This window comes from Gossypium hirsutum, chromosome A06, assembly GCF_007990345.1.
Source record: "Gossypium hirsutum isolate 1008001.06 chromosome A06, Gossypium_hirsutum_v2.1, whole genome shotgun sequence".
In the NCBI taxonomy this organism is placed as follows: domain Eukaryota; kingdom Viridiplantae; phylum Streptophyta; class Magnoliopsida; order Malvales; family Malvaceae; genus Gossypium; species Gossypium hirsutum.
This window is the reverse complement of record NC_053429.1, coordinates 1,358,784-1,383,593: the sequence shown is the minus strand read 5'-3', so window position 1 is coordinate 1,383,593 and position 24,810 is coordinate 1,358,784. Positions and strand designations below refer to the sequence as shown.

Genomic DNA, 24,810 nt, shown 5'->3' with positions numbered 1-24,810 from the left:
CCAAGGCGGGTGTTTTTAAGACCAAGGTCTATATGGTTGTTGCACACGAGGAAGTTGATCCTGTGAATGTGCATGAGGCGATGAAGCATCCAGCTTGGCCGGAAGCTGTGAAGGAGGAATTAGATGCCCTTCTCAAGAATGGTACTTCGTCTCTGTAAGTGTTTCCGCTAAGGAGAAAGCCTATTGGATATAAATGGCTATTTAATATCAAAATGAACCCCGATGGTTCAATAGCTCGATATAAATCTAGGTTGGTGACAAAGGATACTCTCAATAGGCTATGATTATTATGAGACGTTTAGCCCAGTTGTGAGGTCTAGTACTATATGGACTGTTTCTGTTTTGGCTCTTGCGGTTGATCTCAATTTGCCATTCAGACAACTAAACATCAATAATGCATTTCTCAATAGTATTTAGCTGTCGGCAGACTCAGTTTTCAACCATGAGAGACAAAATAAAAAGAGAATATGTATATCTTTCCAACCTTATTTTAAAAGACAAAACAAAAAAAGATGCTATCTGTTGAATAAGTGGTCAATAATGATAGGCGATGATGTGACATTATTTAACCCTATAAATCCATCTCCCTCTTATAGATCTATGAATACACTCTGTTTTCCAAAAGAATTTACTGCCTTTTGAACCATAAGTTAAAAGACAAATAGGGATGCTATTGCATATAGATCTCAGATTAAAGTAAGAATCCAGAAATGGATTATTTTCATTCAGTCACAGCAACATCAACTATTGCAATCATTGCTTTTCCACTACTGTTTCTTTTCTCTTTCCTATGGATCTCAAGAAGAAACACAAACTTGAAGAAAACAGCACCAGAAGCTGGTGGAGCATGGCCTATTATTGGCCATCTCCGCCTCTTAGGAGGGACACAACCACCTCATGTAAGCTTGGGTAACCTTGGGTAACCTGGCCGATAAATATGGAAGAATCTTCACCAAGTTGAGTGTGCATAGATGTTAAGTTTTAATAAAATGATCAATGAAAACAAAACAAACAAATTTTGTGTTTGAAAGCTTAAAACAGAAGCAAAATCGGATGATCAAATTGAGAGAACATGTAACACCCTCTAACCCTAAACCGTAGCCGGAAGAGAGTTACGAGGTCTTACCGGACATATCAAACAACTAACGATGTATTAATTCACAATTAATATAACATTCATAGTATAATTAAATAATTAAGTCCCTATATTAGACTCTCGAAGCCCAAAACATGTATTAAAAGTAGAACGGGACTTGCTTGAGTATTCTGGAAAATTTTTCGTAAATTATTTTTTTTACAAAAATTTCGACAGTATTTCTGCTTATTTTTACCTAAAACCCCCTATAAATTCAAACAAAAAACAAACTAATATCAATGTTTCAACCAAAGAATTTACATTTTAAACACTACTAGATCATGCTTAATCCATTGATTTATTACTTAAATTTTAAAGTGTTAACATATAAGGAACTAATTCATATCTTTCATTTCATTTCAAAATTTAATACCAAATTTACTAATTTATAACTTTAAACTTACTTATCATCCAAAATTTCATAATTATCTAATTACAACAAGATCATTTAACCTATATATATATATACATGACTCATGTACAACCACCTAGTGTCACGGGCCAGAGTTCAAAGCCCTTGACCATCGCACCAAATGCATTCGATGGAGGTCTATTGCTTAGATGGGGATCATTTGGCCCAAGAGAGCTGGCCCGATTCAAGGAACTATAGGAGAAGCCTGTCAAATTGAAGCCTGGTTGGCCCGTTAACGAAGATATGGAAACTTAGGAAACTATGGTAACTAATCTTTAAAGATAGAGGGAATCATATCTTGTAAAGATTAGATAGGATTTGATATGGCAATATCTTGTAAATCCCTTAAATCATGGGATATGGTTAATCTCGTCCGTCGATGTAAATGTATCTTGACCGTCGGTTTTGGGGGAGCTCAAGTATAAATCGAGAGCCTCCCCCTCATTTGTACTCACTTCATTCATTGTTTCATTATTCTTTGTGAATAAGATAATAGAGAGCATTTACTCAAACACTTTGCGAGCGTCCCTTTCTGTTGTTCTTTGGTTGCTTATTTTGGCATTAAACCGCTTCCGCTATTCGAGTTGGTGCCTTGGAGGAGTTCTTAAGGAATCCTCATTCGAGTAAAGGCTGACTTAGGCGAGTTTGAATGAGCGAATCGCCTAAGGCCGCACGGATTGCGAGACGAAAGGTCTAGGCCCGTGACAAGTGATATCAGAGCTATTGGTTCGAAGGCACTGTTGGGATGTCGAAAGAAGAGCTCGAACAATGGTGGGCGAGAAAGTCTTTGAGGGAGATGCTGTTGGCAGTAAGGTACACGTGGGTAAACTTGAGGAGTCCATGGAGGACGCAAGAGTGTCAGACAATGCTGGTGAGGAAAGCATTGAAGACATGAAGGAACTGTTCAGGGACTTTGTGACCACGTGTCTCACTTCCCAAAGGGATAACGTGCAAGAGTTGCTAGATTCTCAAAGGAAGAAACTGTTGGACAGGAACAATGCTCTTGAGGCCATGTTTATGGCTTTTTTCTTACTTTTACTGACACTTATAAATACCAATAAAAATTAGTTATTTTGTAGTGACATGCTTTAACGCGCTCAAGCACATGTTCTTTTGCATTAACAAAATTATCAATGACAATTAAATTAAGATTGAGTCGACTCAATGAAATTAACTTTTAACCCCTAAAAGTCAGCAAATTTGATTTTTTTCTCCTATTACCAAAACTTGTTTGAAACATGGTTAAAATTGGTATGCGGCACTTAAATAGTACGTTCTGTTATCTTCCTCTCTCAATAATGATATAAAAGGAAAAACAGTTACCTATCTTCTTCTTTTTTGCGTAAACCTACATTTTGGTATCTAAACTTGGTTTCAAGTTTCAAATTGGGATATAATGTTTTTTTGTCCAATTAAATACGTGAACGTGTCTTTAAAGTTCAATTTGGTACTTAATATAACGGCCCAAATTTCAGTGATATCGGAATAGTGATTTGAGATCACTAAATCCGACATGTGAGTTTAGTTATTAGTAAGTAAAAATTAAGTGTGGTTTTAGAAATAATTTTGAATTAGAGAAATTATGAATTAAAAAGAAATTTGTAGATTAAATAAGATAAAAACGAGGTATCGAGACCTCGAATTCATAAAATGAGCCATAAATATTTTTATAAATACTTATGGAGTGTTAGTAAGTTAGTATTAAAGTTTTGTTAAGAAATTTTAAGGTTTCGGTAGTGAATTGGGTAAAAAGGACTAAATTGAATTAAGTGCAAAATTGTGAAATGTTATTAAATAGCTCAAGTAATTATTAAAGGAGGACTAAATAGGCAATTAAACACCTATTATTGGGCTGGACGGTAGGTGTGTGCTGGAAAAATAAAAATCAAGTGTGAACAAGGGGCAAAATTGGAATTGGGTAAATATTAAATTGTAAAATATGATATATTAGGTAAAAATCTAGAGTTTTCTTCATTTTTCTTCATCTTCTCAGAAAAAACACCATTGAAGGGTTCTTTTAAGCTGGTCTCTCATATTTCTATTGATGTAAGCTCAATTCTTAATTATTTCTTGTGATTTTTGTGATTTTGAGACTTTTGCAACTAGGTCCTAATATCTAATTCAATAGTTTTTGCTTTTATGAATATTTTATAAAGTTACCATGAGTAAGTGCCGAAATTTTATGATGATTTATCATGGAATTAAAGTTTTAATTTCATTATATGATGATTTTATGAAGAGATTTGCATAGAAATTTATTTTAGGATCTAATTGTGAAAGTTGATGGAATTAGGGTTTTGTGTTGAAGCTTGGAATGTCAAAGGCTGTGAAGTAGTTTGTAGTGTTTAGATAAAATGATATTTGAAAGGAATTAGTTTGATTGATGAGTAAATTGAATAGGGACTAAATTATAAAAATTGAAAAGTTTGGGGTAATTGTGTAAATTTGAAAATTAAGGGCATAAATTGTGAAATAGAATGGAATTGAAATGGATGCTAATGAAGGAATGATTTAATAATTATAGATAAAGAAAACGAAGTGAATCGTGGAAAGGAGAAAATTCAAGAATAGTCCCTGAATTTCTACGACTTTTGCAAATTAGCCCAGATAAGTTCATATGGAAAAGTTCATGTTTGATATGAAAATATTATGATTGTTAAAGTATTTTATCGTAGATGAATATTATCAAATTGTATTAACTAATGAATAATGTGGAATTAAAAGAACAAATTAGTTGGAACAATGGTTTGAGTGCTTTCATTTTATGGCCATAATGAATTGACGGAAAAGATGTGATATATACTTCCGTATAAGACCATAGCCGGGCTATGACATCGATACAATGTGATTCGCGTTCCCGTATAAGACCATAGCTGGGCTATGACATCGGTGTGATGTGATAATGTGATTCCGTATAAAACCATAACTAGGATATAACATCGGTATGTTATGTGATCCATGTAAAACCATGGCAATGCTATGGCTTCGGTGTGTGATGTGTGACAATGTGAAAGTCCATAGTTTACTATGGCAATGTGATAATGAAGCACTCAATCTCATTATTGTTCCCTAATTTGACAATGGAAATAAATAAGAAATGGGCCCAAAAGAATTAAGTTCGTGAATTGCATCATGAAAATTATTCAAATGAGTTTATTAATGAAGTTGTGATTTGCATGATGAATTAGTTTAACTAATAGATATATGATTGTGTACAGTGTTCGGTAAGATTTGTGTTCTTATGCCTATGAGCTTAGTCTATAAGCTTACTTGTGTATGTCATTTGTTTTGTAGATTGACTTATATACATACGGAGGATCGGACCTACAATAAGGACCACACTATCCAAATTTACTCTGGTAGATTTTGTTAAACAATTTTTTTATTTATATGGCATGTATAGGATTTGATTTAGGAATGTAATTATATGAATAATTAAGTATGCAAACTATGTTGAATGTGATGTTTTGTGATTAGAAAATGAAATATACATGTTTTGGCTTGAAATAATTGATTGGTTGGATTCTATTAGTGTATAATTGTATTTAGGTACAAGAAATGGATAAAAAGAATGTTATTTGATTAAGATACATAAGTAAATGTTTTGGGCATGAATAGGGTGTGTTTATTATGTGAAAATAGCTTTAAAATAGTCAAAAATCATGTTTTCACACGGCCAAATCACATGGGCGTGTGCCCAGGCCGTGTGGAAAAGTCAGAATCTGCACATGGGCAGGCCACACGGGCATGTTCCAGGCCACACGGGCATGTCCCAGGCCACACGGGCATGTGCCCCTATCTTCAAAGAAAATTTTCCAAAGTTCCCGGTTTAGTCTCAAATCACTTCTAAAACATATATAGGGCCCCGTAGGCCCATATTAAGGACTTAAAGATAAATTTGATAAGAATTGATCTGAAATGTAAAGTTTATGACTCGGTATTGTATAAATGTTAGTGTATAAGTCCGGTAATGCCTCGTAGCCCTATTCCAGTGACGGCTTGGGGTTAGGGGGTGTTACACTTAAAGTTTATTTTGGTCTAATTAGACACTGGAACTTGGTTTCTTGGTTTAAATTGGTATATGCACTAGGTTTTATGGTCCAAGTAAATAATTTATTTGAACCAGTTTGAACTATCAAACCAAGTTCATGTACTAATTTGAACCAAAAAGTCAATTGCTCAAGTACCTAATTGGATAAAAAATAAAGTTTAGGTATCAAATTGAACCTAGAAGCCAAGTTTAGGTACGCAATTAGACAATAGGAAAACCTTAATTACCAATTTGAACCTTGAACCCAAGTTCAGGTACCAAAATGTATATTTACCCTTTATTTTCAAATATCAATTAAAGATTATTTCTAAAAAAAATAAAACAAAATATTTCAAAATGATCGACTACATCTTTTCAGATATTTTATTTCTTCACACATTTATTTTCTATTATGTAGTACGATTGAAGAAAGTAAAATAAAATTAAGTGGATGAAAGTAAAATGAAATTAGGTGCTAAATGTAACGTGAATAAGAAGAAGTGGTGATACAATTTCCACTCGATTAAATTAACTTAGTCATCAATATACTCAATTTTCGGCAATAATATATATATATATAAATAAGGTAGAAACAACCATAAATTGAATGATTAAAAATAAAAGTTGATTTCATTCAGTGAGTAAACAATGATGATAGTGTACCTAACCATATAGAAGGGAGCGAGCATCATAAATTCAACGAAAAAAAACACCTTTATTATTTGAGTAATCAATAATGATTGTACCTAACCTTATATATATGTATATAATGAAGAGAGAACCATGATAATGTCTAATCATATATATATAATAGAGAGAAAAAAATATATTTAACGATAAAAAAAATTGTTTTCGTTGAATGAGTAAGCAATGATGATAGTATCTAATTATATATATAGACGTATATAATAGAGAGACCATAATAGTATTTAACCATATATGGAGAAAGAACTATAAATTCAATTTCTCTATATGAATAATCAATAATGATTGTACCTAACCATGTCTACATATATATATGTAAGGGAAATAACCATGATAATACCTAATCAAATATATATAATGAAGAGAAAACCATAAAACTAAACCATAAAAAAAAGGACTTCCCTGTACGAATAGTCAATGATCTAACCCTATATATCCAACTCCCTACAGCATGCAGATCATAGATTTAAGTACTGAAGTAGCAATCAAGCAATGGATTATTTCCATTCAGTCACAGCAACTTCAACTGTTGCAATCATTGCTTTTCCACTACTGTTTCTTTTCTCTTTCCTATGGATCTCAAGAGGAAACACAAACTCGAAGAAAACAGCACCAGAAGCTGGTGGAGCATGGCCTATTATTGGCCATCTCCGCCTCCTAGGAGGGCCACAACCACCTCACATAAGCTTGGCTAACATGGCTGACAAATATGGAAGAATATTCACTATCAAGTTGGGTGTACAGAGAGCTTTGGTGGTGAGCAATTGGGAGGTTGCGAAAGAATGTCTTACCATAAACGATAAAGCGTTTGCAACTCGTCCAAACCTTGCATGCGCGGAGCTTATGGGTTACCACAAAGCCATGATTGGCTTTGCACCATATGGACCTCATTGGCGTCAAATGCGTAAGTTCACCACTATTGAGCTCCTCTCAAATCATCGCCTCAATTTGCTCAAACATGTAAGGGAATCCGAGGTGAAGGCATCACTGCAACAGCTATAACAACTATGGAACAAGAAGAAAAGTAGCAACAGTGACAAAGTATTGGTGGAGATGAAGAGATGGTTCAGAGATGTTACTCTTAACGTCATTCTAAGGATCGTTGTAGGGAAGCGAATACCGAATTCATAAGGAGTTGAAACCGTGAAATGGAAGAAGTCGTTGGACGACTTATTTGAACTAAGTGGAAAGTTCATAATATCAGATGCGCTGCCGTGTCTGCGTTGGACATTGGTGGAGACCTGAAGCTCATGAAGAAGGTAGCCAAAGATTTGGACCAAGTTGCGGAGGAATGGTTACGAGAGCACAAGGAAAAGAGAGCTGAAAATGTGGCAAATAGTGAGGAAGATTTCATGGGAGTGCTACTATCTATTCTCAGTGATACAGAGGAGCATGAGGCCGATACCATCAACAAAGCCACCAGTCTCGTACGTTCATTTATTAACTGAATCTGGAAAAATATGTGTTTGATATTGTTTATACAACGAATCAACAAAAGTAAAGATGGAGGTGCAAAATGAGAGAAAATGATAATCTTCTTTTAGAGAAGAAAATGGAAGCAAAAGGAGTCCTCCTTTGGGTTTAGGATTTCCTTTTATTATATCAGTTCGGATCTCGAGTCGAACCCGGTTGGGTCATTTTTATTTTATTATAATTCTATATCAGATATTTATATTCATTTTTCACAGGAATTTCAATTTCAATCCGATATTAATAGTTTGATGGTAACTGATTTTACAAAATCTTATCTTAGCGGCGGAAGATACCTCGTCGATCACAATGACATGGGCTTTGTCCTTATTACTCAACAATCGTGATGCGTTGAGCAAGGTCAAACAAGAACTAGACATTTATGTTGGCAAGGATAAACTCCTACTGATTGAATCAGACATCAAAAACTTTGTGTATCTTCAATCTGTGATTAAGGAAACACTACGCCTATACCCTGCTGCTCCACTTAGTGTAACCCATGAAGCTATTGAAGACTGCTCAGTTAGTGGTACCATGTTTCAGCTGGTACTTAGAATTTCGACCTACAAATATAGGAAGATCCCTTAGAATTTCGACCAGAAAGATTTATAACTACTCATAAAGACATTGTTGTAAGAGGATATGACTTTGAATTAATTCCATTTAGTAGTGGTAGAAGAATGTGCCCTGGATATTTGTTTGCGCTTAAGATTTTGGAACTTACATTAGCTAATGTGCTACATTGGTTTGAGTTTGAGACTCCTTCAGGCGAAATTGTTGATATGCGTGAATCTCCAGGACTGACAAATCCTAAAGCAACTCCATTGGAAGTTCATATAACTCCTCGCCTTCCTACTTTTGTTTACCAATCTACCAATTAATTGGTATTGTTTGTTGGATTTTAGACGTGTGTTTAATAAAGAGATCTGGAGCACCTAGCATCAGTTTGATAATTATTTTTATCCCTATATTATTTATGTTTATTTTTTTTAATGCAAGTTTACTTTGAATTTCTTCTTGTGATATTTTCTCTAATCAACATAAATTAAACTTTGTTTTCTTGGAGCATCGATGGACCATATTTATAACTTAATTAATTATTTTCTCTTAAATTGTTTTGATTTCTGTTAATTATTTATTTCGTCCCCTTACTTATTTAATCCACTTGCTTGATCATCAAGTTGAATTAATTCGATAATCTTGATTTGTCTTATAAGAGAAAATTAAGGTTGAGATCTCGACTAAATAAATTAAAATTAACTTTAGTAGCGCTGAAAAACAAATTGATTTGCAGCTAGGATAGGAATATACTTGAAACCCTAATCAACCCAATAGGTTTGATCATAGTACTTCGCCCACCAACTTATCTAGCATAGGAATATAGCTAGTGGGGGAAGAGGGATTTACTTAGCTAGATTCTAAAAGAGTGTAGTTAATACCATTAAATCCTGAGTTAGTTCCAAAATCTTAAATTTAATTGAAAAACTTCAAAAAAACTTCTTTCTAAAACTTCAAATTATACACTAATTTCTTTTAGGGTCAATTACACCCATGGTCACTTTTGTTTACCTTAAGTTACATTTTAGTTACTTATGTTTGAAATGTTACGTTTTAGTCACTTATGTTATCATGTTGTAACATTTTAGTCACTGAGCTATTAATTGTCGCTAACAATGTAACGGTAAGTTGACATGACACGTTAAATCATAATTTTAAACAAAAATTTAGGGTAAATTATACAATCGATCCCCATATTTTTTCGTTTTGAGCAATTTAATTTTTTTTTATGTTCTTTAAATTTTTTATTCTTTATTTTCCATTATCTTATGTTTCTCCCTCTATTTTCTTACCTTCTCTATTTCTTTTAACATATCAAGAAGTCGAATTGACAATGAAGAAATAAGTAGGAAGTAGAGAGAGAAGCAAAAGAGAATGGAAAATAATGAACAAAAAGAGTTAAAAGAACATAAAAAAATTAAATTGCTCAAAATAAAAAAATATAGGGACCAATTGTATAATTTAATCTAATTTTTTTATTTGAAATGATGATTTAATGTGCCACATTAGCTTACCGTTATACCATTAACGACAATTAACAGCTCAGTGACTAAAATGTTACAATACGATAATATAAGTGACTAAAACTAACATTTCAAACATAAGTGATTAAAACGTAACTTGATGTAAACAAAAGTGACCATGGGTGTAATTTACCCTTTCTCTTATGATATTCATGATGGAAAAAAATTATTTTCTCAAATTAATTTATGTATTATTTAAAAAAATAAAAAAAAATCATAATATCTTAGAATTACATCAATGGATATTGATTGAGATCCTATCTCACAAGATAATTAATTAAATTAATTAGACTATAATATCCATTTATTTAGATCTAAACTAAATTAATGAAATCTATTACTCAAGAGATCCACATGATCGGATTTTTTTTAATCACAAACAAATAAATGTTTCATCATTGAATAAAAAATATATATTTTGAATAGATAACCAATAGATCTATAAATTGAATATTTTCATGGCACCAAAGCTCTGTGCACACCCAACTTGAACACGATGGCAATGACGTACTAAAACACAATATACCAGCTCCTCTCAAATTACCGACTCGAATTGCTTAAACCTGTGCGGGTATCCGAGGTGAAGACATCACTGCAACAATATACCAGCTGTGAAACAAGAAGAAAAGTAGTAACTGTGGCAAAGTAATTGTTGGTGTTAAGAACAAAGAAAGAAAGCAAAACAGACAACTAACAGTATAACGAGTCTGCTCTATATTTCATTTGTTTTCTAATTTTATAATATATACGAGTTATAATCTTGAAATTTGAAATATATTTCTTGTAAAAAAATAAAATAACCAAATATGCCAATTATTACCAAAACACATAAAAAAATTTACCAACTAAGATTGATTTTACTTAAAACAAACACGCACTCATCACTGGTAGCTTATACCAAAACAACTTCATTCTAATTGTGGATGCAGTCAGCACGCACATTCTGCCGATATACTCCGCATTTCTTCAATCCCGCCATATTGAGCAGTTTCATGTGTCCGCAAATTTGTTCTCACTTGAACAGTGCCATTCTTGTATCATATGAACTGTCTGCATAATGTCAGTTCACGAGACAATTCCTCAAATTCGTATTAGACTGTTTGCCATTTGTGCGAGCTGTTGTATGGTTTACTATCTCTATCAAATGAAGTAATTGATATATGTGAAGGTATTGATATGTATGAAGATCCAAAATTCACGAATCTTAAAATAACTCCATTAAAAGTCTTCGATGAATCCAACAATTAATTGCTACTGTTTGTTGGATTTTAGATTATATTTAATAAATAATTATATAAAAGATGTTGAAAAATCGAAACCCCATTTATAAAATATCATCGTTAGCTATTGATGTGAAAATAAACTATAATATAATTCAAACAAAAGCTTAACCAAAATTGATTTACACACCAAATCAAAAATCAATTTGAATACCTCCTAAATGACAAATTTATCTTGCAATATTATCAACCACTTCAATTAATAAGAATCATATTTAAAGTAACATTTTCTACAATTGAAAATTAATATTCGACGTTAAAAGTAATATTCACCACTATATTTCTCACCGCCAAAATTGAAACCATTTCATTACCTTTCTCATCTGCCATCGAAAGACTACGCAATGTGGTTTTATTAAATGAATGAAATCTATTGGTCACGAGATCCATGTGGTGGGCCTGTTTTTAATTGGACCATATGATCGGTTTTTGTGGAAAATGAATGGAATCAACAAAATAATAGATACCTGTTTAAGTACGTTATCTCGAAATTTCAAACTAATTTTTGTTCTATAAAAAAGGTATTGGGCAAATGGAAAGTGAAAAAGAATTAATTTGTTTATATGACGAAGGATGATTGTGTTGGAAGAAAATTTGCGGATCCTTTAAAAGAAAATTACTTGAGAAGATAAGACGAGTTGCAAAAGTTTCTCGAAAATAATGCGTTAAAAATTATTATTTATTATTTGATTATTTTAAATATTTGACTGTTAGAAGCGTAATTAGCCTTAATTAAAGATATTCAAGAGATAATAATTAATTTTTGTTTTGTCGAACATCATTAATGTCATCATTATGATTGTCAAATTGGTTTCAACATTTTCTCTTCTTTTTTCTTAATGAATATTTGATAAACTTTAAAAGATGTTAAGGTGTATGAAAGACATGTGGCCAATACTTACTCATATTATATTAATAGTAAAAATTTTAGCAATTGTTGAAAGATTAATTAGACTACTTTTCTCTTTTTACTATTCTTCTTCTTTTTGGTGATTGAAATAATTGTTAACTCCATAACAATCTATGGTTAGGACCGTGGCCATGATCATGACTACTTCTATTAGTAAAATAACTATGTATTACTATGATCATGATCATAATCGTGACCTGGATTTAGTAGGATACTCAGATGCAAATTGGGGAACCGACGTGGATGATAGACAATCTACTACGGGGTTTTGTGTATTTCTTTGAGGGAATCCGGTCGCCTAGGGATCCAAAAAATAGAAGGTCGTCTCCTGGTCAACTGCCGAAGCTAAGTATCGCGCTCTTGCTCACACTGTTACTGAAGTGGTTTGGCTCGAGTCTCTCCTGTCTGAGTTGCATATTTCATCTGCTCGCAAAGCTACTGTTTGGTGCGATAACTCTAGAGCTGTTGCTGTTTCAGCTAATCCAGTACTACATTCGAAATTCAAACATGTTGAATTAGATCTCTTTTTTGTACGGGAAAAATTGCTGCTGGACGGTTGACAGTAGGACATGTTCCTGCTCAAGAGCAAATAGCAGATGTGTTCACTAAGCCTTTTTCAGCTCCTTTGTTTACAAGGTTCAGGTCATGTCTCAAGGTTGTAGTGACCAATTTTGGCCCGGGCCCGCTAAAGAAATCCCAAACCTATATAATAAATAAATAAATAAATAAAATTATAACAGTCCCTTAAATATTTAAAGTCCAATTACATAGCATAAGCCCAATAGCATGACCCCATTACTAATACTTTAGTCCCATTACAAAAAAACCAATAGCCTTACAGCCCAAATATGAACACCCTAAGTGGCCCAGAAATTTTAGAACCTTAAGGTTCCTTCCCATGCGCCGCAACCAGCAACCCCAGCATCCTCCTGGCACCACGCACCCTCCCGTACACACGCCAGCACCACCCCGTACACCTCGCGCCAATGGCCAACGCACAGCCCCGTACTCGTACCTGCAAAGGAGAACAGACAAAAGCAGCAAAGACGAAAAAAGAATTGTATTTCATTTTTTACTTATTTTTTTTACATTCGGCTATAAAAGCCTATTGATTTTTTATTGTAAAGTTATTTTTGGGGAGGGACACACAAATACAAACACAGACAACAAATCAATAAGAAAGCAATAGAACAAGAAGGTGATCTTTTCGAACGCCTTGTGCTTTTTTTTTTCTTTTTCGCATCTGTTTCATATTTCTTTCACTTTCACATGTTTCTGTATAATAAAATAAAAGAGGGAGAGTGAAACCTTACCTTTGCATACGAGCCATTGAAGACCTTGTCTCCTTCACTGAAATCGAAGTCGGAGATGGGATTTCGGGGCTTAAATCGATGAGTTCCATGCCGGATCGAATGAAGGAGCAAAAAGGGGGTGGTCACCAAAGGTCGTCATTCATCGTCGCAGTGATGAAATGATGGCCGAACGACGCAGAACCTTTGGGTTCCCCCCTTTCTCCGTTGCTTTGATTGAAATGCCTAGGGTTTTCAGAGGCCTTGTCCTCATTTATTCGGTGATGCGAAACGGTTGCCATTTAAGGCATGATCTGTAGCCTTAAAACGACACCGTCTAGAGAGCCTGACCCGACCCGTCCCCAGGTGCCCCGAGGACCCGCGCGTTTTTGCCGTGAGGGATATTTACGGGCTTGGTCCCTTCCTTTTAGCTCCATTTTCAAATCAATCAATGTTCTCATTTTTTTCTTTTTTAAATTTCACCCATAATTTGCGTGTGTTTGCGATCAAGTCCGCGTTTTAATGCTGCATTGTAAGGACTGGAATATTTCCAGTTTAGATCCTCCTGCATTATCGCGCCTCGCGCATAGGTCCCCTTTTTATTTGCTCTATTTTCTTAATTTTCCCCTCTTGTTTTAGCTTAATTTCGATTAAGTCCTTTAGTTCGTAGCCCTTTTGTGTGTTCTTAATTAATTATTTTTAATTTTAAGTCATAGTTATTCCATTGTTGTAAACTGTTCTCTTTTAGCAATCCTAGTATCATGTTTTGTACATTTTAAACATTGGTTTCATCTATATTATTATATATACATATATATATATATATATATTATAATAATGTTAATCTACTTTTATGCATAATGGCTTTGGACTCTATAAATATATCATTGCATTTCAACATTTTTTTATTTCAAACATGCTTTATATGTGTTTCACATTGGATTTAAACTATTTTGTATCCATGGATATTAGTGCATGCTTTTGATTCATATAAGTTATTGAGTATGTATATAAATTATCTATAAGGTTAAACTATAAAAATAGTCACTCTTGTTTGCCTCATGTTACATTTTAGTCACTTATGTTTGAAATGTTACGTTTTTGTCACTTATGTTATTATTTTGTTACAAAGTGATCACTCTTCCGTTAAGTTCTCCCTAACGGTAATCCTACGTGGCAGTCCAACTAGATATTACTGAATCTGCTAATACGTACTTCATCCGGATGAAGTATGTATTAGCAGATTCACTAATATGATTACATATATAATATATATATTTACGCATGTATCACATTACAAAAGCAAAATTTTAAATACTTATACCTAATAAAACATGTATCTCATTACAATAATAGTAATTTTCCAAATAACATATTGTTTCATAATTTTATTTCTTATTTAATATTTTAATTTAATTTTAATAATGCATACTTTATCCGGATGAAGTATGTATTAGCAGATTCAGTAATATCTAGTTGGACTGCCACGTAGGATTACCGTTAAGGAGATAACAAAACTTAACGGAAGAGTGATCACTTCGTAACAAAATAATAACATAGGTGACTAAATCGTAACATTTCAAACATAAGTGACTAAAATGTAACATGAGGCAAACAAAAGTGACTATTTTTGTAGTTTACCCTATCTATAAATTTACATGTACTTACCTTTAGACACATACATTCTTTCTTTTGAATCCATGCGTGTATATATATAAACCTTATATATATTTTCATTAAAAAATAAATATACTTTGCACACATTAGTATGTTTTTAGTCCATTTTGTTTACGTACATGTATATTTTGTATTAAAATTGGTCTTATTTCATATGTACATATATCATTATCAATTCTTTTTCCTCGTATTTTAAAATCCTACAAAACGCATCTCTTAAATTATTATTATTATATGTATATATGTATATATTAATATTTATATTTGATCTAGATAGATATTATTTAATTTATGTATTTTACATAGTTTTCCTTATTACGCATATACAAGCACACTCTTGAAGCTATCATATATATATATTTTTTTACATTCATAAGCATGCATGTATTTCCATGTTTTACAAATAGTTACTTTTAAAAATTATTTATATATACACATAATTTGTGGAACCATTACGTTTTTTTAAAGACTATATCATATTATACATTTATTATTATTATTCATAATATATCTACACATATTTTAAAATTTTCATACTATAATTCTTCATTTTTTTTAAAACCAATATTATTTAATGTTTTGGCATGATATCCGATTAATTCATTCATTTTATAATATGTATCAAGTATATATATCCCTAGTTTTTTTAGATTTAAGGTGTCTCAATTCATTAATTCGCATGTAGCATAAATTATTGGTTCATTAGACCGCCTTTGTTCCGACATCGTTTTATACTACTTTGACTCTTAAATTCTATTCCATTTTGCATATATTTCGTCGATTGTTCTATATCGTAGCATATACATTCTCATCACATGGTATTCATCTTATTGACATGACGATTATTATTACGCGATTGAAATTAGGTTAACTTAGACTAATTATATTTAATTACTTGTTCTGCTAATTGATTAATATTTTCATTCGTTAAGCATTGCGTCTCGCATGTACATATTACCCCATTCATTATTTTCCTTTTGATTTTTGAAATGTGGTTCTAAAACCCAATTTTTTACGATTAATGTCATCTTATTTCAAATCGAATTAATATGTTTTTAAGTATTCTTCCAAAAATTCTTCAAAATGAAGACGAAATTTGATGTTCGACAATTCGCGGAATCATGCCCTAATGTGTTGGGTTGCAATTTTGCATTTACTCAAAATAATCGAATTTCCCTTCGAAATTCCATTCATATCTTTTAAAATCCCTTAAACAAAGATGAGATTTGATGTTTGGCAATTCGCGGAATCGTGCCCTAACGTGTTGGGTTGCAATTTCGCATTTGCTCAAAATAATCGAATATCAATTTAAAATTTCGCTCGTGTCTTTTAAAATCCCTAAAATGAATGCAATATCTGGTATTTGGTAATTCGTGGGATCGTGCCCTAACGTGTTGCGTAGCAATTTCTCGTTTGTTTAAAATAATCAAATATCCCTTCAAAATTTCACTCGGCTTTTCTAGAAATCCTTTAAAATGAGGGCAATACTCGGTGTTTGACAATTCGAGAATCATGTCTTATCGTGTTGGGTTGTGATTTCTCATTTGTTCAAAACAATCGAGTATTCCTTTAGGTCTTTATTCATAATTATTAAAAACCTTTCAAAACGAAGGTGATGTTCGATGTTTGGCAATTTGAGAATCGAGCCCTATCGTGCTGGGTTGCGCTTTTCCATTTGCTCAAAACCATCAAGGATCCCTTCGGAATTTCACCCTTATTTTCTAAGGTAAGAATGGACAATGTTTGGAAATTCGAGGAATCGTGCCCTACTGTGTTGGGTTTTGGTTTTTCGTTGGACCAAACAGTTGGGCATCCTTTTGTTAATTTCAAATTGTAGACTTTCGGACGTCGAAACAAGAAGATTTTGATAACCCACTCGGGTTATTTAAACGTTATTGATAAGAACCACATTTCAAAAACATTTTTTAAGCTTTGACATAAGGACAGTATTTAATCGATTTGGTACCGATTTTGGGCGTAGTGAGGGTGCTAATCCTACCTCATGCGTAACCGACTCCCGAACCCATTTTCTCACATTTTCGTAAGACCAAAACCGAGTCTTAATAAACCAAAAAATGTTTCATTAAACTAACCTTATCTTTTAAGTGATCCGATCACACTAAAATAGAAGATTGGTGGCGACTCCACGTTTTATTTTTAAAAATTCGATTCCCCCGTATTTTCATTAAAATTTAAAATTTTAAAATGTTTGAAAAAAGGGTGGTTTCGACAGCTTGGCGACTCCGCTGGGGAACCTAAGAGAGTCTAGCCATAAAAATTGATTATTTGCTGTCCTTTTGTCAAAAATCAAAATCTGTTTTAAAAATCATGTATCTTTCGATTGCATTTGATTGAATGTTTGTTTCGGTGCGGGTCTAGTAGAATAGCATTGCATTTCATTGCATGACCACTGTGGTCACACCTTCTAAGTGGGAGTAAGAAACTACGCTTTCGTGAGGTTTTCACCTCCGCATGGGCTAGTGGATTGCTTCCGGGGTACATCCGTACCTATGATTTCGTGAGATTTTCATCTCTGCATAGTCATAGGGAAATGTATCCCCCCGAACCGAACTCGATCTATATGAACCTGTAATGGGTGAGGATTGAGGAATCTGCTGGTTCGGGTACCCTTTTTCCTAGAACTAAACCACATATAGTGAACCTTAGGAGCTATCATTGGGTGAAGCCGCGTCGAGCCTTAGTACTTACCCGTATATATGTTATGATTATCGCTTATGTGCTTGCATTTTATCGCTATTATTTGATACTAACCGGTGTTTTGTTTTGATTGTCTTTTTTGCATGACATTACATACTAAAGGAGGCGTTAATCCATATTCAATTACTAAGTTAGAAAATTTGACATGGAGAATGAATTTCTTAGTAAAGTCGAGGATAATGCGGCCCTTCGTGCTTGGTCGGAGAGGCTACAATCTGAAAAGGGGGATAGCTTGGCAAAAGGGTATGTGTCGGAGCTGCAGGATTTCACTCGCGTCAATGTAGTACAGAATGAGCTGTAAGAGTTGAGAGACATTTGGGCTAGTTGGAATGGAGGAATCATGCAGTTGTTTTACCAAAGCTATGGTGACATATCCTACCTGCTAGATATTAGAGTGGATAAACATTTGTTCCGAACCTTGGTGCAGTTTTGGAATTCTGTGTACAAGTGTTTCACTTTTGGAGAAGTGGATTTGGTACCTACCATGGAGGAATACACTACGCTGCTTAGATGTTCAAAGATTCAGATCTGGAAGACTTATGCCTGGGTTTTTAGTAATCAGGCTTTCGTGAAGAAACTGATGAGCGTTTCTGGGATGAGCGAGCCTTGGGTCACTGCTCGGATTCAGCAAAAAGGAGATAGCAAATGTGTTCCTTGGGAGAATTTGCGAGATTTGATCTTGACTCATCCAGACGAAAGAAAGAGGGTCGATATATTTGCCTTAAGCATCTACGGATTAGTGATCTTTCCTACGGCTTTGAGGCACATGGACGAGGCGGTCATCGACTTGTTCGATCGCCTTGAAAAGGGAATCACACCGGTACCGGTAATATTGACAGAAACGTTCAGATCTTTGAGCTCATGTCGGAACACAGGCGAGGGGCAATTTATTGGATGTGCTCAACTATTGATGGTATGGTTTCATGGGCACTTTTGGAAGGTAGACAAGGTTTCCTATCGAGTCTTTTCTGAAGGTTATTCCCCTTTAAAAGAAGAGGCAGCTATACAGAGGAGAGAGGATATCTCGGAGGAGAAGTGGATGGATATTTTTCAGAACCTCAAGGAGGAAGATATCGAGTGGAGAGCTTATTGGATGGTTCCTGATGAGAAAATGTACCGATGTGGTAACTTCGATTGGGTGCCATTGTTAAGAATCTGGGGAGCTACCGGGTATACTCCGTTAATAGCCTTGAGGCAATATAAGTCGAGGCAGTTTGTACCCACGACCCACGGACTTGCTCAGAGTGAATTCTCGTTTAAAGGTGCTCACTATAAGAAGAGAGTTCGGGAGTTATCGGATGCTTGGAAGCAAACTGGTTGGATGAAGAGGTTAGCTGTCGGTTTTATGGTAACACCCGAGTACAGCGAATGGTTTAAGAAGAGGATTAATGATAATATTCCTAGGCCAAGCTTGGAGAATGCTCGGCCTATCGAGGAACAATTACAAGTCGCCCCATCAGAATTGGAGATTATAAAATAAGATTTCGAGAAGAAGATTTTGGAGCTTGGGAAGAAGATTGAACAATTAGAGGAAGAGAAGATGCACCTAAGATTAGAGGCTGATGTCCAGAGGTCAGAGGCTGAGAAGTGGAGAAAAGGAAAAACTAAGGCTGAAGAAGATCTAGACAGTTTGAAAACGGACTACAAGAAGTTACGCCTATCTATGAGGACTGCGGGTTTAGGTAAGACTTCCGAACAATGGCGCCTTGAAATTCGGAAAGAAAAAGCCAATACCGACCGGTGGGAAAGGAAATTTCGATAAGCTCAAGTACGAAACGAAGATTTGGAGAGAAGTCTGTCAAAAAGCAAAAATGAGTGAGGGGAATTAAAGGTTAAAGTGGCAGAACTTGAGAAGTCCCTACACCAGTACCGAAACCGCAACACTGTGACAGAATTGAGGGCAAGCTTGAACAAAATACAAGAAATGAAAGGAAGAATAGAAGAGTTAGAGGCGTCACTACAAAATTGTGAGATGCGGATCCAGTTTTTCGAGGCAAACGAGGATCGTTGGAAGGAGCAGCTTCACCATGCGCAAGACCAAGTCAGGAACAGAGATTACCTTATGGGGGAAGCCATAACCCAGATTCGGGAGGTAGCGGACTACTTGCAAACTTTAGCGGTTCAGGCAGACACACTAAGCGTAAAATATGAGTTGGAGTCGGAGCACGGGCAGGAGCTGGCCTCATTGCTTAGAAAAATTAGAACTTTGAGTATTAGAGCAAAATTTTATTTGTAACTCGACTTTATGTAAAAGATTTTATTTACAAATAAAATTTTCTAAGGGCAATTGAATCAAAATTGATGCCTCCTTTGCATTCATGCATTTTCATTACATCATATCATTATGCATTAAAGGCCATAAGAGTTTTCTAATTAATTAGCTAAAAATTATTTCAGTAACCTGGAAACCAGTGAAAACCAATCAACCACACACCCCTATGGTACAAGGAAAAAATCAATGGATAAGAGACTCGAGAAATTGGAACAAATGTAAAAAGACATGCAAGAACAAATGCAGTCTCAGATGCAAGAGCAGCTAGCCAAGATTCAGCGAGAGATGAAAGAGCAAATGATGGAGTCCCAGAGGGAAATGATGAGTCAGTTATCCCAATTGCTGTTGGGAGGAACGGATAAGGGAAAGGGCCCCATGGATAAAGCTGGAGAAACTAATGAGGATCCTCAATACCCCTTTGGCTTCACTCCGACACATGTACCAATGAAGCCCGAGATTAATTTACCGAAGCCATCTGTCACGATCATACCCTAGCAGGTTCAGGCCGGAGCTTTAATACCGATGAATTTCCAAACCGGCTCAGGCTCTAACTTTGTCAACAACCCAAACTATCTGTCCGTTCCCGACTTGGATGAAATTGCTGAAGAAGAAAAGGCGAGGATGGATTCGCAAAAACAATTGGAAGAACGGTGTAGATGGCTTGAGGAGAAAATTAAAGCTATGGAAAGCGCTGATCATCATCAAGGGATTGATGCCAAGGACCTGAGTTTGGTCCTAGATTTAGTTCTTCCTCCTAAATTCAAAATGCCCGAATTCGAGAAATATAATGGAACAAGTTGCCCTGAAGCTCATATCACTATATTCTGTAGGCGTATAACGGGATATGTTAACAATGACCAGCTATTAATCTACTGCTTTCAAGATAGTCTGGTCGGGGCGGCGTCTAAGTGGTACAACCAATTAAGTCGCTCTAAGATTAACTCGTGGAAGGACCTGGCCCAGGCCTTTATGAAGCAATACAGTCATGTGACGGACATGACCCCCGATAGAATCACTCTCCAGAATATGGAAAAAATTTCAAATGAAAGCTTCAGATAGTACGCACAAATGTGGAGAGAAGTGGCCATACAAGTTCAGCCGTCGCTTCTAGAAAAAGAGACAACAATGCCCTTTTTTAACACCTTGAAAGCCCTTTTTATCACGCATATGTTAGGAAGCGCCACCAAGAGCTTCTCTGACATAATGATGATTGGGGAAATGATCGAGAATGTTGTAAGGAGCGGCAAGATAGAATCAGGAGAGAATGCTAGGAAGTCAGCCCCGAGGAAAAGAGACAATGAAGTAAACAACACGAGCACATTCAACAAGGGGCAGTCTAAGTCAATTACTGTAAATCAACCCAAAACGGTGACTACCAATCAACAAAGCTCTGTAAGACAAGAATCCAATACGAGGAAGAACACAGAAAGGCTACAATTCACCTCTATACCCATGACGTATAGGGAGTTGTACCAGAACCTGTTCAACGCTCATGTAGTATCCCCTTTCTACTTGGAGCCACTGCAACCCCCGTATCCCAAATGGTATGACAAAAATGCCCAATGTGAATACCACGCAGGAATTACTGGGCACTCAATCGAAAATTGCATTGCGTTCAAGAAAGTGGTCGAAAGACTTATTAAGGTGGGAATCGTGAGATTTGATGACCCAGCCACGCCCAATGTAGCAGGAAACCCACTCCCCAATCATACCGACCAAGGAGTGAATGGGATAAGTGAAGGCTTGAACAAGAAGACCAAGTATGAGGTGGCAGAAGTCAGGACCCTGTTGATGCGAGTATGGAAAGAGATGGCCAAGAGAGGATTAATATCATTCGATCCAAGGGAAAAACCCGAAGAAGAGAGAAACTACTGTGAGTTTCATGACGAGGTGGGGCATGAAATCCAAGAATGTGTGGAATTCAGGGCCATCGTGCAGAACATGATGGATAACAAAGAAATGAAATTCTATGAAGAAGCTAAAATCCCCATAGAGGGAAATGTATGCGCATCCGAAGGAGAATCAAATGCGCAAAATCAAACACCTAATTATCCCGTGGTGATCATTTCGAGACCCAAAAATAATGAAGCTGGAAAACAAATGCCACCGAGGGTTATAATCTAAAGACCTGTAGTCTTCCCTAACAAAGACAGCAAAAAGGTCCCATGGAATTATGATTGCAGTGTGACGATACCGGAAAAAGAGAGCCCGGTTGGTGTTTCAAGAGGGGATCAAGACAGAGGTTCCTATACACGTAGCAGGAGGCGTTATGATACGGTGAATGAGGAGGAACAACCCACAAAAGGAAAAGCCCAGGTGGTCGAGGAAATGAAGGGAAAAGCAGCCAAACTTGTTAATGAGCCAGTTAACGAAGAGGAGGCCAAGGAGTTTTTAAAATTTCTAAAGCATAGCGAATACAGTGTGGTGGAACAACTACGTAAACAACCAACCCGCATTTCAGTGCTGGCCTTGCTTCTAAGCTCAGAAGTTTATCGTAGCGCACTAATGAAGGTCTTAAACGAGACATATGTTGCCAATGATATCTCTGTTAACAAGTTGTACCGGTTGGTGAACAACATAAGTGCCGAAAATTATATCTTCTTTAATGACGACAAGATACCACCTGAGGGCATGGGGTCGACTAAAGCTCTGCATATCACCACACGCTGTAAAGGGTACACGCTGCCAGGCGTACTGATTGACAATGGATCAGCTTTGAACGTCCTGCCATTGACCACGCTGAACAGATTACCTATAGACAGCTCTCACATGAAGGAGTGCCAGAACATCGTGAAGGCATTCGATGGCACGGAAAGAAAGGTGATGGGCAGAATTGATGTGCCTCTCCAGATTGGGCCAAACACATATGAGGTGGATTTTCTCGTGATGGATATCAAGCTCTCATACAATTGCTTGTTGGGGAGGCCCTGGATACATTCAGCTGGGGTAGTGCCTTCCTCGTTGCATCAAAAATTGAAGCTGGTGTCGGAGGGGAGGTTGATAACAATTAAGGCTGAAGAAGATATTATTGCAACTGTGAGCAATAATGCACCCTATTTGGAAACAGATGACGAAGCAATCAAATGCTCATTTCGATCTTTGGAATTTGTTAACGCGACGTTCATCGCCGAGGGAAGCAAAATTCTGGTGCCGAAATTGTCCAAAACCACGAGGATGAGCCTCCAGTTGACGATTGGAAAAGGGGCCCTACCAGGAAGGGGACTTGGAAGACATCTACAAAGAAGGATCGAAACGCCAATGCTGAAAGAAAAGGGAGACTGCTTCGGTTTAGGATTTAAGCTGGATGTGAAACAAAGGAGAAGGGAGCTGGAAAATAAGCAAGAAAGAAGGAGAACTCGATTAACGGGGGAGGAAATCAAGTGGGAACCAATGACATTCCCCCACATATCGAAAACATTTGTGTCTGGGGGAATCATTCATCCCGAGAGAAACACACCAATGACGGGAGCTATAGAAGAAAGCCTGGAAAGTTTAGACATCAACGTCATATACGAAGAGGAGACTGGAAGAGAAAATTTGTCCGACATTTGCCTCTACACGCTTGGAAGTGTTCTGGACAACTGGACTACGGAAGAGATCCTTGTAGTTTTTAGAACAGATTCAGAGTAATGTCCAAAACACACTTATTGCCCTAGGCCTAGGAGTGATAAGAATCTTTTGTGAAATAGGCTGATGTTTAAAAACAATATTTCAATAAAATGCACGGTTATTATCATTTTTGAGTAAATGTTATCTCGTCCTTTCAATTCTATTCATAACCATACAAATGATTACTTTCGAATTCTTTTATTTTTGAAACATTCTTCTAAATATTCTTTCATTCGTCATTCATAATCATATCATGCAAATAAATGTTTCGAATTCTTTTGATTCTTTGTATCTGCCTTCATCCTCACAATAGGTCCCCAGATATTAATGATACGAGTGACACTGCTAGCGACTCAGAATTTCCTTTCAAGCAAGATGTGTGTATGGATGATTCTCAAGATTTTGAAGATGACCAAGGCTGTAACCTATCTCTTGATTTGTTGAGGATGGTAGAACAAGATGAGAAACAAATCCTACTTCACAAAGAATCAATTGAAATTGTGAGCTTAGGAGAAGGACAAGAGGTGAAGATCGGAACATGTATCACTACGTGAGACCTCATTGAATTACTTCAAGAATTCAAGGATGTCTTCGCATGGTTATACCAAGATATGCCCGGGTTGGACACTGATATCGTGGTGCACTGACTCCCCATAAAAGAATAGTGTAAGCTAGTTCAGCAAAAACTCCGAAGAATGAGGCCCGACGTCTTGCTAAAAATAAAGGAAGATGTTCGAAAGCAGTTTAACGCTGGATTTCTGAAGGTAGTAAAATACTCAGATTGGGTAGCCAATATCGTCCCTGTCCCTAAGAAAGATGGAAAAGTGCGAATGTGTGTGGACTACAGATATTTGAATAAAGCCAGCCCGAAGGACAATTTTCCACTGCCTCATATCGACACCCTAGTGGACAACATGGCAGGACACTCACTGTTTTCATTCATGGACGGTTTTTCTGGATATAACCAAATCAATATGCATCCTGAGGATATGGAAAAGACCACATTTGTAACTATGTGGGGGATGTTCTACTACAAGGTGATGTCGTTTGGACTAAAGAATGCGAGGGCAACCTATAAAAGAGCCATGGTAACCCTTTTTCACGACATGATGCATAAAGAGAGTGAGGTTTATGTCGATGATATGATCGCTAAATCTCGAACGGAGAAGGAGCACATACAAGTCCTGAGGAAATTATTCTTGAGGTTGAGGAAGTTTCAGCT

General features: G+C 35.8%; 4 protein-coding genes across 5 annotated transcripts; 3 read left to right on the top strand and 1 right to left on the bottom strand.

Annotated features, from left to right (window-relative positions):
* The first annotated feature begins 6,774 nt into the window (after positions 1–6,774).
* Positions 6,775–7,284, top strand: LOC107944068 (cytochrome P450 82A3-like). The gene has a single exon (XM_016877879.1). It carries the CDS (start codon positions 6,775–6,777, stop codon positions 7,282–7,284), a length of 510 nt encoding a protein of 169 aa, XP_016733368.1.
* Positions 7,285–7,532: 248 nt separating this feature from the next.
* LOC121230686 (cytochrome P450 82A3-like) lies at positions 7,533–8,633 on the top strand. Its single transcript, XM_041115900.1, has 3 exons — positions 7,533–7,704; positions 8,036–8,274; positions 8,328–8,633. The coding sequence occupies exons 1-3, from the start codon at positions 7,533–7,535 to the stop codon at positions 8,631–8,633; spliced, it is 717 nt and encodes a 238-aa protein (XP_040971834.1).
* A 3,368-nt stretch (positions 8,634–12,001) lies between these two features.
* LOC107944069 (uncharacterized) lies at positions 12,002–13,584 on the bottom strand. Of its 2 annotated transcripts, none has more exons than XM_016877881.2 (3): positions 13,337–13,584; positions 12,863–13,038; positions 12,002–12,725 (listed from the first exon to the last, which is right to left on the bottom strand). In XM_016877881.2, the coding sequence occupies exons 1-3, from the start codon at positions 13,423–13,425 to the stop codon at positions 12,709–12,711; spliced, it is 282 nt and encodes a 93-aa protein (XP_016733370.1). In that variant the 5' UTR covers positions 13,426–13,584; the 3' UTR covers positions 12,002–12,708. The 2 variants fall into 2 exon arrangements, with proteins under 2 accessions (XP_016733370.1, XP_016733369.1); XM_016877880.2 differs by having other exon boundaries at positions 12,906–13,038.
* A 4,268-nt stretch (positions 13,585–17,852) lies between these two features.
* LOC121230685 (uncharacterized) lies at positions 17,853–19,187 on the top strand. Its single transcript, XM_041115899.1, has 3 exons — positions 17,853–17,987; positions 18,135–18,254; positions 18,336–19,187. Exons 1-3 carry the CDS (start codon positions 17,853–17,855, stop codon positions 19,185–19,187), a joined length of 1,107 nt encoding a protein of 368 aa, XP_040971833.1.
* Positions 19,188–24,810: the final 5,623 nt, after the last annotated feature.

Coding starts and splice junctions, on each gene's coding strand:
- LOC107944069 (XM_016877880.2), bottom strand. CDS start 13,425: ATGGAACTCATCGATTTAAGCCCCGAAATCCCATCTCCGACTTCGATT. Junction 13,039..13,336: donor TCAATGGCTCGTATGCAAAG/GTAAGGTTTCAC, acceptor TCTCCTTTGCAG/GTACGAGTACGGGGCTGTGC. Junction 12,726..12,905: donor GCATGGGAAGGAACCTTAAG/GTTCTAAAATTT, acceptor TTTATTATATAG/GTTTGGGATTTCTTTAGCGG.
- LOC121230685 (XM_041115899.1), top strand. CDS start 17,853: ATGGAGAATGAATTTCTTAGTAAAGTCGAGGATAATGCGGCCCTTCGT. Junction 17,988..18,134: donor AGGATTTCACTCGCGTCAAT/GTAGTACAGAAT, acceptor ACCTTGGTGCAG/TTTTGGAATTCTGTGTACAA. Junction 18,255..18,335: donor TCTGGAAGACTTATGCCTGG/GTTTTTAGTAAT, acceptor GCTCGGATTCAG/CAAAAAGGAGATAGCAAATG.
- LOC121230686 (XM_041115900.1), top strand. CDS start 7,533: ATGAAGAAGGTAGCCAAAGATTTGGACCAAGTTGCGGAGGAATGGTTA. Junction 7,705..8,035: donor TACCATCAACAAAGCCACCA/GTCTCGTACGTT, acceptor ATCTTATCTTAG/CGGCGGAAGATACCTCGTCG. Junction 8,275..8,327: donor AAGCTATTGAAGACTGCTCA/GTTAGTGGTACC, acceptor CTACAAATATAG/GAAGATCCCTTAGAATTTCG.
- LOC107944068 (XM_016877879.1), top strand. CDS start 6,775: ATGGATTATTTCCATTCAGTCACAGCAACTTCAACTGTTGCAATCATT.